Source organism: Apteryx rowi, unplaced genomic scaffold, assembly GCF_003343035.1.
Source record: "Apteryx rowi isolate R43461 unplaced genomic scaffold, aptRow1 scaffold_38, whole genome shotgun sequence".
NCBI lineage: Eukaryota > Metazoa > Chordata > Aves > Apterygiformes > Apterygidae > Apteryx > Apteryx rowi.
The window spans coordinates 2,056,698-2,072,117 of NW_020450307.1; the positions used below are offsets into that span (position 1 = coordinate 2,056,698).

At 39.6% G+C, this 15,420-nt stretch overlaps 2 protein-coding genes across 9 annotated transcripts in view; one reads left to right on the forward strand and one right to left on the reverse strand.

The window, feature by feature from the left end:
- The window catches only part of CLSTN1 (calsyntenin 1), a 41,893-nt gene extending 32,362 nt beyond the window's left edge, over window positions 1-9,531 (forward strand). The window contains exons 11-18 of the mRNA XM_026074056.1: window positions 177-334; window positions 1,006-1,154; window positions 1,710-1,936; window positions 2,347-2,517; window positions 3,136-3,281; window positions 4,849-4,984; window positions 5,690-5,874; window positions 6,594-9,531. Of these exons, the coding sequence (XP_025929841.1) occupies window positions 177-334; window positions 1,006-1,154; window positions 1,710-1,936; window positions 2,347-2,517; window positions 3,136-3,281; window positions 4,849-4,984; window positions 5,690-5,874; window positions 6,594-6,788 (1,367 nt within the window). The 3' untranslated portion in view covers window positions 6,789-9,531. The remainder of the gene's footprint in view (window positions 1-176; window positions 335-1,005; window positions 1,155-1,709; window positions 1,937-2,346; window positions 2,518-3,135; window positions 3,282-4,848; window positions 4,985-5,689; window positions 5,875-6,593) is intronic.
- PIK3CD (phosphatidylinositol-4,5-bisphosphate 3-kinase catalytic subunit delta) overlaps window positions 9,378-15,420 on the reverse strand; it is a 47,283-nt gene continuing 41,240 nt past the window's right edge. For 5 of the 8 annotated variants that reach the window (XR_003254850.1, XM_026073981.1, XM_026073978.1 and 2 more), the window contains 2 exons: window positions 15,073-15,205; window positions 9,378-14,517 (listed from right to left, as the gene is read on the reverse strand). Coding sequence is in view for 4 of the 8 variants with exons in the window: in XM_026073981.1 (XP_025929766.1) it covers window positions 14,380-14,517; window positions 15,073-15,205 (271 nt within the window). In the remaining 4 variants the exon portion in view is untranslated. The remainder of the gene's footprint in view (window positions 14,518-15,072; window positions 15,206-15,420) is intronic. The other 3 variants (XR_003254849.1, XR_003254847.1, XR_003254848.1) reach the window with 3 other exon arrangements.

The following is a 15,420-nucleotide window of genomic DNA, read 5'->3' on the forward strand; positions in this document are numbered from 1 at the left end:
TTCTTTCTTTGTGCTTGAACGTTGTCACAAGGTTAACACCCAGAATGGATAAAAACTAACTTGCATGTATATACATTGTGGTACCACAAGAGGTATTTGGTTTTTTTTTTTAAAGAAAAAAATACAAGAAATAGTGAAGACCTATAAAAGACTTTTTTCCTCCTCCCTTTATGAAGGTGGTGAACTCCACATGGCTCAGTTTTTCCGAGGCAACCTGGCAGGCTTAATGATTCGTTCTGGTAAACTGGAAAACAAGAAGGTGATAGATTGCCTATATACTTGCAAAGAGGGACTGGATTTACAGATTGCTGATGGTGTTGGCAAAGGCATGAAGGTAAAACTGCATATGAATAAAAGAAAATACATATACTGCTTTCCTGATAATAGATACAAGTTTGGCTGGTATAGCTAGTAGGGGTTTTCCAGATAAAATAAGCTAATCTATTGTGATATTTTATATAAAAAATTCCATGAAAACTAGCAAGTCTTCCTTGTATAGACATGGTCTCAGTGGGCTTTGAGAGTCAAAGTTACTGCGTTCTCTTTAAGTCTTGAAGAGAAATTTTGATTTTTCAAAGCCTGCCTGTTTTACCAGCTATGCAATGGTGTCTAATAAAGGGTAGAGTTTCTTAACAAGCAGCTTAATAGAAAGACCTTGACTTGCATATCTTTTTTAATAGCAAAGTTGTGTGAATAAAGCTGATTTTCTCTTACATATATAGCTGTCTTTCCTTCATATTAGTACAATCTGCATATCAGCACTGTGATAAGCACCTAGATTTTTTTTCTTGAAGAATGAAATGCTAAATATATTTGACTGGAATAGGGATGTGAGCAGGGAAGTTAAACTGTGAACTATCAGGCCAGTAAATAGTGGCCTCATTACTTGTAATACAGATGCGATTATCTTAGCACTTACCAGGCTAAGCAGTGCTGAACTTCTAGTTTTAATTAGCCAGTCCTGTTACTGTTTGGATATTCTTTTTTTCCCCCCTATTGTTTCAGATCCATATGAACCCTAGTCAATCAACACTGACCTTAGAGGGCGATGATATCGACAGAGTTGATAAGGCCATGCAACACATTTCCTATTTGAATTCTCGCCAATTCCCAACACCTGGGATCCGGAGACTTAAAATCACCAGTGTTGTCAAGTATGTCCTAATGCTGAAATATATATCTCTGTGTGGTGATAGTGGAGCCTGGAAAAATGCATGTGCATCTCAGTTGTGATGCACAAAAGGATCTTGCTGAATGTAACCATCACACATTTTAATATGGCTAATGTTTTCTACACCAGCAGTCTGTTTTCTTCCTGAAATGTAATGAGAAATGTGTAAGATAGGGAGCTATCATTGCAGGGGTGTACTTTGAGGCCATCTCCAGTATCATGGCCTTTATTGCAGGTATTATGTGTGACTGTTAGTCATAGCATAGAAAATGGGGCAAAATGTTAACTGTGAGTAACAAATACTTCTGATGTTGTTCCCTTGGTGGGGAATTCTTGCCTGTATTTTCAACCTGTTGATGAATTTATCTAAGACTCTTGGGTCCTGGACAGAGTTTGTTTTTTTTTTTTAATTTATAAACTAATTAAGTCACTGAAATGTTTCATGTTTTAATTATGTAATAACCACTTACTCTGTGTAATTATGCCTCCCCTTCAAATAGCCTCTTTGACTGTGCAAAACTGCCTCTGTATCTTACAGATGTTTCAATGAGGAGGCATGCATCTCCATTCCTTCTGTGGAAGGGTATGTAATGGTCTTGCAACCAGAGGAACCGAAAATCAGCCTCAGTGGCATCAACCACTTTGCCCGCTCTGCTTCGGAGTTTGAGAGTTCTGAGGGTGTTTCCCTCTTCCCAGAGCTTCGCATAATAAGTACCATTACACGGGAGGTGGAGCCAGAAGGAGATGGAGATGAGGATCCTACAGGTAACATCCTTTTCTGGGTAGGACTGTTGCCTATCTTTTACCCCATTCAAAGATCACTTTGGAGGATCTTCCTTCTGCTAAGAGGCATGGATTTCTCTGGTAATGCGGAATCTAGTAGGACGATAGAAGGTGTATCTCTTGTGAGAAGGGGTTGCTGCACTTTCGGGCCTACAAAAATTTTCCTAGAAATGGTAGTAAGCTTTGGCTGTTATCTTAGGGTAAATGTCCCTTGTTTATGTTTTTTTATCATCATTATTTCTTGAGTACTTGGTCTCTTTACTTCAGGCCCAGATCTCAGTATGTGTTCTGAGAGGAAGAGTTGTGTTTGCATGTGAAGTTTTATAGTTCCTGGGCTCTTGTCTACTTCACCTTTGTTTCTGCTTATCTCTGGCTTTTTCTCTGTTTTTTAGTACAAGAGTCTTTGGTATCTGAAGAGATTATGCATAACTTGGATACATGTGAGGTGACAGTGCTAGGAGAGGAACTAAATCAGGAACAAGAAAGCCTGGAGGTTGATATGACACGATTACAGCAGAAGGGCATTGAGATGAGTAGTTCCAGCCTTGGCATGATCATCACAGGTAAGGGTAACTACTTCTGGTCTTGTCATAGGAAGGGTCTGTAACCAGTAATAATGGGAACTGCCTGCTTGATAGATGTTTTGTAACACCTTACCACAGATATTTCTTTTTTGACTAGAATTTCAGGCTCAGAGGTGTTTCCACTGTTTTGTGGAAAACCATGATTCTAGAAAATATGCTGTTCTAGAACCTGCTCTGTGTTCTCCTCTCATGTCACAAATTGCAGGTTACAGGTGGACTACAGAAGCAAAGTACATTATGCCCCCAGAAGAGGCTTGTTCCTTGCACGGATAATGCCCTGGAGCATACATCATTCTTTTTTGTTATGCATTTAGAATATATATTTGCTATCTATTCAAAAGAAAGTATCCCAAGATCCCTTTAAAGACTGATTTTAACTAGGTCTAGGATTTTAACGCAAAATTAAAACACAGAATTTCAGTGAAGCCACATATATGTGCAAGTGTAGCTTAACAATGTTTAGACTTTCAGTCAGCAGGGAAAAAAATATCAGCCAAGAAAACCTGGGAAAAGAAAGGCAGTAATGTTTGTGAAGTATGCGATGCCTCACTAGTCTTTCGCGAAGTAACTGTTTTACTTGTTTCTTTCCCTCTGCAGGGGTTGATACTATGGCCAGTTATGAGGAGGTTTTGCATTTGATACGCTACAGAAACTGGCACACTGTTTCTCTCTTTGACAGAAAGTTCAAATTAGTCTGTTCTGAACTTAATGGGCGCTATGTCAGCAATGAATTTAAAGTGGAGGTATGTGAGCTCATCTGATCACTCTGAGAGTTATTAGAGTCTGGGTGGCAGTATAGATGAAAGTTGTTGCCTCAACACATTGATTAATAATTAATTTAGATTTTTATCCTGTAAATATTAGTGAACTTGTGCATCTTAAATTGTATTTTATATTTTAATGTGTTCTTAATCCTACATTTCAGTTATAAATAAAGCCATCTAAACAGACATGAGACTTGCATTGTAGCAGAAATGATATGGTTAATCGAGGTGTATGTGTGTGGGGAAAGGTTGAATTAGAAAGGCAGCGTATAAATTTAACAAAAAACTAGAGAATGGACTACTAGGAGTGTTGCTACATTGACCAGAGACTTGAGCAACCTTCATGTATGACTTTTAGGATTCTGTAAATGAACTTGCTGAGCCCTTTACTATTTTGCTTGTGTGATGCTTAAAACACTGACACTAAATGCTAGGAAGAAAGGTATGATATAAACTAGAAGTTTACTGTGAGATGCGAGAGAGCAGACAGGCTAAAATTACATTTCATCTGCAGTAGAATACAGGATAATTATTACTCAGTACAATTGTATCAAAGATATGGAAGTACAGCAGGCGATAACGTAAACGGTACTACAGTTTCAGTTGCTGGAACATAAAGTTATTTATTTTGAAAGAAATTGTCATGCATCTCTGTATCTTTTAACTATGAGCTTGAATTTCTACATTTTAAAGCTGATCAAGAGGATGTCAGTAGAGTTAATTGTATTTACCACCACCAGTTGGGTATGGTGGGCTGGGAAAGTTTAGGGAGCCTCTTGTGCTGCAGAACAGAGGGTTTTTTTATTAAGTAATGTGGTTTGTTTCCTGGGGAAATTCTGTGCGCCTGAGTCAGGATCTTGCCAAACTATTGAACTGCAGTTGCTTTCCTTGTTCTGTGCTAAACTTGCTCTCTTCCTGTTGTGCAGCTGGTCAGGTACCCTATATCGCGGTGTTCCACCACAGGAGGGGTATATTTAGCTCTGCTTGTTTGGCAAGGAAACATGAGATATGCTGTGTGAATGATGAGCTTGCAGATGTGCCTGAGAGCCTGTGATGCAAATGCAGGGTGTTTTCTCAACCCCTTAGCCCTCTGTCTTTAATTTGAATTTTCTCACTGTTGTTAGCTGAAGATATACAGCAGAATAATAAAAGATAGAAATGAAGAAAGTGCAATTAATGTGGCATGTATCTTTGTGTATATTGTTATTGCAGTATCAAAATGGCTTGATACCAAATTTGACAATGAACTGGCTTTATCCTTTTATCCTGAAATACCAGTGTTTGCACACAGACTTGCCAGACTAATTAAAACAGGTTTGAGGAGTGCAGTTAACTGCAGTACTAGAGGGTTATGTGACAAGAAGCTGTAACATATGAGGAGCTACTGGTTGGGATGATTGTTGAAATAAGGAATTAGGGCCCCTGAGACAAACCATTGCTATTTTGAGAGAGAATTGGATGCTTACTCTGGGAAATAGATCTTCTCTGTCTCTTCGGAGGTAAGCTGGTTTATTTCTGGAGCTGAACATTTTCCTTTTGTTCTTAGGTGAATGTTATCCACACAGCTAACCCAGTTGAACATGCTAATCACATAGCTGCACAACCACAGTTTGTTCATCCAGTGCATCATACGTTTGTTGATCTCTCTGGTCACAACTTAGCTAATCCTCATCCATTTTCAGGTAAGTATTCTCAGTCCTGAAGTTCAGCTGTTTTTTGCTTATGTTAAATTTTCACAGAGGCTTCTTGTTGCAGAGAGTTTTTTTTCCCAGAGGCTAAAGCTGTGTGTTAGACTAATCTAAGCAGCTGCTCAGTCCCGTTCTGCTGTTGCCCAAACAGGGAGGAGCAGATGACTAGAGATCTATGAAATATCTTCTCCAGCCAACAGGAAAGATCTCTCCAATGTGTACATTGTATAATGCGAGGTATACTGCTCTCAGAGAGAACTCTAAGACCTAGATAAAGGACTGCGAGGAACTGGGACAGTATTTTTTGTGAATGGCATGAAGAAAGAACCGCAGTGTTATTCCCTTCATGAATTGTGGTATCTGCCCTTTCTATTTTAAGGATACAAATTTGGCATGAGTGTAGGATGAGAGGAAAAAAAATAGGCATTTTAGATAGGAGCTTACGTAGTAGAATCTGCTTTCAACATGGTGTCAGTCTTTCAGATTGATTCTGTATAGGAACTAAATTTTAGTTCTTGTTCTCCCACTGACTTGTTCAGTGACCTTATACATTCTGCTGCCTCCGTTTACCCACCTGTAGTATTTGTATAATGCCGTCTCCCTCTTGCAGGTAATGGGAATGAAGGGTTAGTTATTAGCCTTGTGTAAGAGTTACTTATCAGTATAGTCTAAGAAATTGCTTTTATTTTCTTCTTGCAGTTGTTCCAAGTACAGCCACTGTTGTGATTGTAGTTTGTGTCAGTTTCCTGGTTTTTATGATTATTCTGGGAGTGTTCCGAATCCGAGCTGCACATCAGAGAACAATACGTGACCAGGATACTGGGAAGGAAAATGAGATGGACTGGGATGACTCTGCCTTGACCATCACTGTGAACCCTATGGAGGTAAGGCTGGTGTCTCAGCACTTCCCAGCAAATGCCCTCTTCCAGTTGTAAGTGGGTATGACTGTCAGAGAGGGGAGCAGAGCGAAAACAACCACAGAATGCAGAGCACAGACATTGACACTGTGAGTTTTTAATGAATGCCGCATAGTGACAAATCCCAAGAGTAGTTATGTTTGGGGTCTTGCATGGGTTGTAGCTTTGTGATATGTAATTGGTCAAGAAGTACTTGATTCTAATGTCAGGTTTTAGGGGTCAGTGTCTAATACTAGTGGTTAGCATGTTGCATGGTACCTTAACCACAGTCAGCTTTTTTCCCAAAGTTGGAAAAATTTATTTTTGAAACACTGTTTTATGATGTTTCCTTCTGCTACTATTGACGTACAAATTCTTAGAAAATCAGGAACTAGTAAGAAACCTCAATGCTCTTTGTGTGTTCTCACTGGAAGATCCTTTTTCAATATTCTTTGAAGTACTGGATAACACTTAAGATTTTGTTTGTTTAGATCGACAGGATTGGTAGCAATGTTACAAAACCAGAGAACTATTTTAAAGAGAGCCACTTCTTTTTCTTTTTCTGGTTGCCTAATTAGCACTGAGCATCTAGAAACAGTAAGGAATCTAATAGCTTTTTCTCAGTATAGTACCTTGTGTCCAAATTCAAAAGAAAAAAGAGGAATTTAGGCCAGTATGATATCAACAGCTAATTTCTGTCTTAACAGACTTATGAGGATCAACACAGCAGTGAAGAGGAAGAGGAGGAAGAGGAAGAAGAAAGTGAAGATGGAGAAGAAGATGATATCACTAGTGCGGAGTCTGAAAGCAGTGAGGAAGAGGAAGGAGAGCAGGAGGAGGACCAACAGAATGTCAATAGACAGCAACAGCTGGAATGGGATGATTCTACCCTCAGTTATTGATTCTAGCTGTTCCCTTTGTCTTTATGTTTCTGCTCTAGAAGACTCCACTGTAATCCACTCCATTGTTCCCAAGGATTCATGGTGTACCAAAAAAAAAAAAAGGAAAAAAAAAAGTCATTCTGGCCAGTAGATTCAACCAACACACATCCCAGTGTCTGTGTTGTATTGGCTAGTTCCTGATGCTGTTTCTAGAATTGTAGTTAGCACCTCTTTTCCCTCAGCCATGCCTCAGTGACTGGATTTTTTTACGCTATGTGAGGAACCACCTTGCACTTTTTTCTTCATGTCATCTCAGCTAAGTGACTCTACAGATCTGTAGCCAATGCACATGAATTTCTGAACTGTCTTTTTTTGCTCAGTGAAACAACTTTGGCTTTGTTCCTTTTACTCTTTCTGAAAGATGCAAAGATTGCTTGTTGACAAAGGGTAAAGTTGCTCATTTTAGCCTGTTGGTTTTTTTTATCTTTTATTTTTTCCAAATTAGTGCATGTGTAAAGTGGCAGAATGAGGTTAATATGTAGAAGATTAACAGACTTTTTAATATTTTGTAAATATATTGGAATTATGTAATTATGTCATTTGTGGTAGTGAAAACAGGGATTGGGGTTTAAAACATGCTAAAGTAAGAAATCATGAAGCATGAAATAATACAAGTCTCATACTACTGCAGCAGGAGCACGGGCACAGTTATCTAGTGTAGATGTTTCAATAATAGTGTCATTGGCCTTGCCTGCCATGTTCACTCATGCCCTGCTTCGATTTTTTTTTTCCTTCCCCTCCTTTATTTTTGCAGAGGGAACAGACAAGCTTGTGAGAAACTGTAAAGGCTTTTAGGAATCTCTGTAGAGGTTCAACTGCCCTGCCTAATACAGTTTGTTTTGGTTTGGGTGTTTTATTTTCCTGTTAAATTTTGGTATAAGGACTTTTAAGTTATTGGGAGAAAAACACTACTTGGACGTTGGGCAAATGAGTCTGCTGTTGCTGTGGGGTGTTGCCACAGCTCCTATTAATTGCAGTGAGGCTGCCTGTAGTACAATGATGGTCTGTTCATGTTGCTGGCAGGGTGGATTATTCAGTTGATTGTTACGCTGGTAGCTGAAGCTGGAAAGCCTGCGACCTGTGTACCTGCGCACCTTGGCTACCAGTCTACATAGATAGGTATTTTGTTTTATTGGCGTTTCGATTTTTCTAATTTGGGAGTGGGAGGGCTAGGGACATAGCTTATATCATTCCTACTGAACACACTCCTGTTCATTCCCTGTAGCTCCTTGTACAGTAACTTGGACTGTTGGTGTATTAAGCCTTTGTTTACACTTAGTAATTGTGTTTTCCTGCTGGTGAAACTACAGCATAAACTATCCAACCAGAAAATGTTGGGATTCTTGTTAATATTATTCCAAGTTACAGCCAATTCTGGTTGTTTCTGATCAATGTTCTAACTTGGACTTGCAAAGGACTTTTTTTTAAAGAAATGGCAGAAAGGTACGAAAAGTAAGTTATGACCCCCCTGGTGGAGAGTGCTAGATTTTTCGTAAGGCAGGTCTTGTTCATTAAATTTATTTGGTCTCGTGCAGAACCTTGAATTATGAATATCTACTTACTTGATTTTTACATTTGGAGGTGGCTTAAAAAGTAACTTGTTTTACTTGCAACAGGAAACTAGGACTCATTCACTCCTCACGGTAAGCACGGTAAGCAAAGTTCCAGTTTTTGATCTTGTGTGTAGTCTGCCGATGTTCGAGGTGCCCAGGACACATCTCATAGCAGGCTAATGGCTGACAGTACACATCACGGGAAATACTGCACTGGGTAAACCTGCTAAAGGAGCAGCAAGCAAGCCAAATGGTGGGGAAAGAGGGTCATAATTCAAAGAGATAAAAATTGATCCAAGTGTTTCTAAATTTTTTATTTGATTTTCACAGCAGACCTATTCTTACCTAGTGCACATCTTGACTCCTGATGTGTGTAATGGGATTGAGTGGTGGGTTTTATCTGGGATAAAACTTGACTCTGTGGAGTGCCTTTTACTGTAATAGAGGGATCTGGAAGCAGGGGAGAAAACCCACACAACTAGCTTACTCTTTTTTTTTTTTTTAATGTAAAATTTTAGATTTCTAAAATGGGGAAATGGTTTTGACTACTTCTGTGGTAATATAACTGCTAGTTTTAAGTAAACTGGGGAACTTTTAACTTATGTCTGACAGTTGTCCTGTGTTAATGTGTAGAAGACTTATCCTTCCATATACCGTCACTGTAGCTGCTGTATTTTAGACAAAAACTGATCATGACTTAATGGTAATACTGAGAGGTTGTAAACGTCCTGATGCAGTTTGTAGCCACTGTGGGTATAACTTTTCAGATGTGTATATTGGTAACAGGTCAGTTTGGAAAGTCTATAAGCTACAATAAATTTCTGGTTCTAAAGGCTGTTTGCATTTATTTATCATTGAGTGGAGCAGAGTTGAATCAAGTTGCACCTACTGTGTGCTAGTCTGTCTCTCCTGGTGACAGCGGTAGTGTTGTGTTTTGTTTTTGGAGGGGGGGGATTTGTTTACTAATTTCAAGCATAAAAGACTGCCAGCATGTGTGTATAATTTATCAATCATTTTTATTTTTAAACTTAAAAAACGTGTACTTAAACATGTAAACATTCTCTTCATATAGAACCACCGTGTGATGTAAAAATATACTTCCTTTTTCAAAGGGAACAGAATAAACACAATTCATAGAGAGTAAAAAAAAATAACAAAAATGTCTCTAAATAAATAGAAATAGTAAAAAGTATCGCTTTGAGCTATTTATAACATCCAAGGGAGGGTAGTTATTTACAGTGAAATCTAATTTTTTTTTTTTTTTGGAAGTGATTTAAGTTTCAATCTTTGTTACAATTCAGCTTGCTGGAGACTATCAGGTGAGATACTGCTTTGTAATTTTGGAGAAAGGATCTTTGCTGACCTGATACAACCTTCTGACTTGTATTCAAGATACAGTTGCTATTCCAGTGGCACACAAGGGAGGAAGTCCACTGGAAACTCATTGATGTTTTTACTTTTTGTAGTTAAGTCAGTTTTCCAGAAATAAGTAAGTGACCCTTCTGTAATCTGTGCTGGATTGAGGAACACCTTTGGAATTGCTCAGTTCTTGCAATTTAGGATGATATAACTTTGTTTATTGCACTTACAAAATTGAAGGACAGATGACATGAGCCAGTGCTGCTTTGTACTTCTGTAAAACTATACTAGGGCCCGAGTTTCTGGAAACATTACAACAGCGGCTGGAGGTATGAACTGCTGTGAGCCTGCAAACCAAGTGCTGACACGTGACTAAGGAGAGGCTCAGGTAAGAGTGCCTTGCTGCCGTACAACAGACAGGACCCTGGATTTTCAGTTTGTGGTAAAGTAAGAGAATTGCATTTATGTTTATAGAATTGCAGTATATTTCTTCCTTCCCATGAGAATGTACAAACCACTGATTAGATTGTTGTGGTTTGAGTGCATCTCAACTTGCATGTGGCCTGATATTTCTGCATACTTTCCTTTCCTGCTCCATGAATCAGCTGAATAAGGAAGGAAATAGCAATATTTATCATTCTCTAAAATAGAGCAAAGTTATGCAGCCATCAGCAACTCTACAAGTAAGCAAAGTCAGTGCGTACCAAACCCAAAAGAAGGAGCACGAAAAGGCCATAAACGTCTGCTTCTCCCTACTGAGGGAGTGGTTATTTAAATGGATAGCAGTCCTGTTTTCTCATTGTCCGATTAGCATGCAAAGAGATCTAAATCACTGCATTATTTTCTTCTAAAATCAAAGCAACTGTAAAAGACTGAGTGTTGGGCCTCTTTTTCCATTTCTCTATTTCCTGTTTAGAATCTCAGCAGGATCCCTGCCCACCTTGCTCTATTCTGTGATGGCGGCAACTTTTCTATGCATACCATTAACCTGGAGTGCAGAACACTTGGTTTCCACAAATCTGGCCCTTAAAAAAACCAAAGAATTAGAAAAGGCTGCATCAGCTTGTTAGAGGATGATGGTGGGACCTTGTACAGACCACCATAGAGGGGCAAGTGCCAAAGTTTTGATGCACAAACGCGGTGCTGAGCAGAAGTAGTTCGCATGTGTTAGCCCTGCATGTTAGACAGGAAGTAGCATCAGATATGGTGCACAGCCACATCTCGCTGTGAAAGAACAGCTGGCTGTAAGTTGCTGACACCTGGTAACTTGCTACCCCATGGAAACCATTCCATTTGTCCAAGTCCTTATAATGCTGGGGTTTTTTTTATATGGATGTAAAAGATAGAAGCATCCTACTGCTCCTATTTTAAATTGTGCCACCTGGAAGCCCTTCTAGCCTGTGAAGCATGAAGCTATTTAATTGGCACTGTAAAGTTATCCCTATAATATTAAAAACATTAGCTAAAAAACATGTCCATGGTTTATTTTCATAATTTGTTGACCAGCTCAGTTTCATAGCAGTAGTCTGCTAATGACAAATAAGGATTCACTGCTTTTTAAGATTAAATTTGAAAACCAAGGCCACTAACTGCTGTTCAGTTTGAGAAAACTGTGAGTAATGTTCTAGCCTCAGAGAAACCACATCAGTGAAAGTAATTTATATTGCAGAAAGCTCATCTTTCACAGAGGACAATGCTCAAAGAAGGAAGTTTGTTTTAGTCCAGTCTTGTCTCTAGAAGCGGCAGCAGTTCTAAAGTGCTGGCTCCAATCAAGATGTTGTTTCGTTTCTTGCAGGTCTGATTGATTGTACTCATTTATCCACTGTTGTTTTCTCAGTGCTTTAGTCAAATTTAGTCAAATCCGCAGCTAGGCTTTCAGTTCTAGCTAACTAACTAAGGTCTGTAAAACAGAAAGTACACAAAAACAACTGCTTTTTGTAGCTGCAAACATGCTTTCTCTATTACTTATTATTGAATGATATGCTGAAGAAGGTTGTATAATAAATAATTGTTGGGTCGGTTAAAAGGGCACAAGCCGTTCTATCTTGAAATGTACTGGCCACATCTCAGTCACATACAGTGTCATTTTAAAGGTATAAAAAAAGATCTCTGAGGATTATGTAAAGTTACAGTGAGTTTGCTTTTACATAACTGCTTCTTCCAGGATCAATGCTCCATAAGAAGCAACCTGGTTTATATTAATATATACAAAACAGTATGGGTTTTATTAGCGTACTAGAATAGACTTCATAATATAACATCTTTTATGAAAAGAAACAGCAAGAACTTTAAATCAGAACTGAAACTAGCTACAACATAACACTAAACCATAAACTACTAGCACGTTTGTATGTAAAGACAATGAGGGAAAGGTTTATTAAAGGTGTAAAAAATTATCATATTTCCATTTACTGACCAAAATTAGTATTTACTATTCCTTTCTACTCTGGGACAGAAGTTACTTTTTTTTTTTTTTTTTTAAAGACAGTGTTAAAATAGCCAAGCAGTTGATGAAAAAAATTATATTTTAACTAACTTGTCCTCTCAAAAAACCTGATGGACTTGTACAGCAATATAGGGCAGTCATCACACCACTGCCCCAAATACAGGAGTACTTGATTTAAAGTATTTAAAAGACCTGAAAGTCAGGAATGAGTTGCACTTAAGTGCTGAATGCAGAAACACTATCAAACTTTTCCCATGACAGGGAAGAGTTATTAGGAATAAACTTAGTTATCAATTCAGTCTCTGTCCTAAACCTGCATTTTTTGTGGGAATTTTAGACAAAAATAATTCAAATCAGGTATGAACGCTAAAGTTAATGATGACAGAGTAGTCCATCATTTGATACTGCATTCATCTCTTGTCAGCTGAGAATCAGTATATGGAATGCCTGTATTTCTTTTTACCCACATCTTCTGTGAGTTTAAAAAAAAAGGTTGCTCGACCTAGTTAAGGACGTACAAGTCAAATGTATGAATTAGCTTTAGGGAGGCCTTGCAAAAAGGTCTGAAGCTGAAAATTAGACTATGCCATTCCTGAAAAGGCAGGAATGATAGCACCTCCATAGGAACATAATGTTGTAGAGAACATGGGAAGATGGAAGGAAGCAGCACAGGGAACTGCTCAAGGAAGCAGGTACTAACCAGACTGCTCCACTTATCTTCCAGCACGACCCATAGGCTGCAGCCTGCTTGACGCCCTCGCTATGCTCACGTGAGGCACTGAGCGGTAGCAGTGGCTCCTGTCCATCTGTCCCTGTGCAACACCAGTGCTCAGAACTGCACACCAGGTGAGGACACTAGCTGGAGACAAGAATATGACACAGGAGTAGAAATATATGATTAACTACAGCACCGTGTGGGGAGGGCAAGGGGAGAGATCCTGCTTGGGAAGGAAACGTCCAGCTGTAGGTGCAAGCAGCGGTAACTGCAGCTTGCTCTTTGGCTGAACCCCCACACCGACATGCAGTCTCTGCACCCCAGCTCGGAGGAGGAGGAGGAGGAGTGGGGAAGGGAACAGGGAATATCCTTGTAAAAGGATGAGAGTGGAGATGCAACTTACTTAATAATTCTAACTGCGTGATACTCGCAGTAATTTTTCAGTGTTAAACCCATTCATTTGGCACTCCTCTGCCCTAACACAAGAAGCAAGCTGGCCACAGAACAGCACTGCCTGTCCCAGCTGACACTGGAACTGCAGCGTTGTGTCCCAGTGATTAGGCGGGTGTAGGCCAGGGCCCTGCACGCACCTATTACAGGGAAACCGGCTGGTAGAGCTCTAATGCACCCCAGCAGGAGGTACATGTAGCAACCAATGCTACATATGAGTTCTGAAAATGCAAGCCTATTATTCACAGGCTAAAAAATAAAATAAATGCAGAAACCCGGGAGTTGCCTGAGGCTAAAATAAAGCCTGGCTTAGGAAAGGAAACAAAAATACCTAATTCATGGGCCAACCAGAACCTGTTCTGCTGGCATCAGTTTTGACAGCGATGGATGGGTTCCAGTTCAGTTTAAGAACACTTTGGCCTCTGTAGCAGAGTGACAATATGGGTATTTTTACTCTGTCACACTGCAGAGAATATTTGTCCAAGTCTGCTTCAGTGGTGATCTTGCTACACACTGAAACAGAGTAGGAGCGATCTCATGGCGAGTTAATGCCTCTGAGCTGTAAGGGTGTGTACCTAGAGCAAGGGCTACTGTGCAAGAGCTACAGATAGCACATTCTCAGTGTTCGGTTAAATTTTCAAGAAAATAGAAATAGACACATTAGTACACTCACCCATTTTAAAGGCTATTACAACTGTCTAAACTCTTCCATTAAAGGATGTATTTGAAGTTTAACAAGTTCTTAAGGATTCAGTACATCTACCTACCTTTCTTTGTATGCAGTAATTTAATTGCCTTATGTCTCCCCCTTCGGCCCCAGAGATCTAGAGCGGACACGATTATGCAGCTGATGACAGTCCAGCAATTTTCAGTCATGCAGAAATGTCTGATCTTTAGGTATGCAGGTGAGGGATCTTTCTTTAACATGGCAACATTCATCAGTCTTTAGAAACCTGTCTACAATTGCTGGACTCAGTGCAAGTGGTACTACATTCTCTTGGAGCAGGTGCACAGGCTGACTCAGTTACACTACTGCCTGTTATCTTTGGATACGTTGTGTGCCAGCCAGTTCACTTTGGTTTTCCAGCTCTCTCGAAGGGCTTCATTAAACTTTAGTCTGAAGTGCTTCAGTGCCTCCTCATCTGTTTTTGCTAGAGCTAGGGAATCCTGGAGGAAAGAGGCAGAAATCAGTGCAGCCTCACTGAAAGTGCAACTAAACAGTTAACTGCTCAACCACTAAAATACTTGCTTGCTAAGAAATTAGTCTATCAAAAGGGACACTGAGTAGAAAACAAGTAGTCATGAATTGTTTTAAATAGTTAACTGTAGTCGCACAATTATTTTTATTCGGATAAACGCATCCTACTCTAAAGCTGGGAGCATAGAAAAGAGGACAGGGCTAGGCTCTTACAATTTAAGAGGCAGCTGGGAAAAGGCAATGATACTCAACCAAAGAGGAGCTCTGTCTCCTTCTCTGCAAGCTGGTTCTACGAGGTACCTACAGCCTTTGGGCTCAAGAATCTGCTGAAGTTATTCCCTGAGCACCAGTCAGGTGGCTCTGGCATTTCTGACATCCTGCACGTGAGTGTTGGCCATCTGCTCCTGGTTTTTGCAGTTCAGTTGCTTTAAAGAATATGGCCTTCTGCACTGAACTATTATTCCTCATTGAGTTATAAGATGAGGTATTAAGTTTTAACCCTATCCATGCTCTACTTCTCTTACCTTTAGATACTGAATGTCTTTAGAGCAGCTGAGTTCTGGCAGGCCAGCAGCTTTCATCAGTGCAAACAAGTGCAGGAAGAGAAGACCATGGCGCCGCAGAATCATATAGGCTTTTTCACAGTAACCCCTGAATCTGTTCAGAAAGGAAGGTGAGGCAAAGGAACAGAGACTGCAAGCTGTACTATTTTATACAGCGAGACTAGGTATTAGTCGGAACCATGCTATCTGTGTTGATGACACCTTCTCTAACAGGTAAATAATCATTTACTTGCTCTCCCTCATGTATATATTCATATGGACTAGCTAATGTTTCTAAGTCACTCAGTGATACAGTTTAGCAAGAGCTAG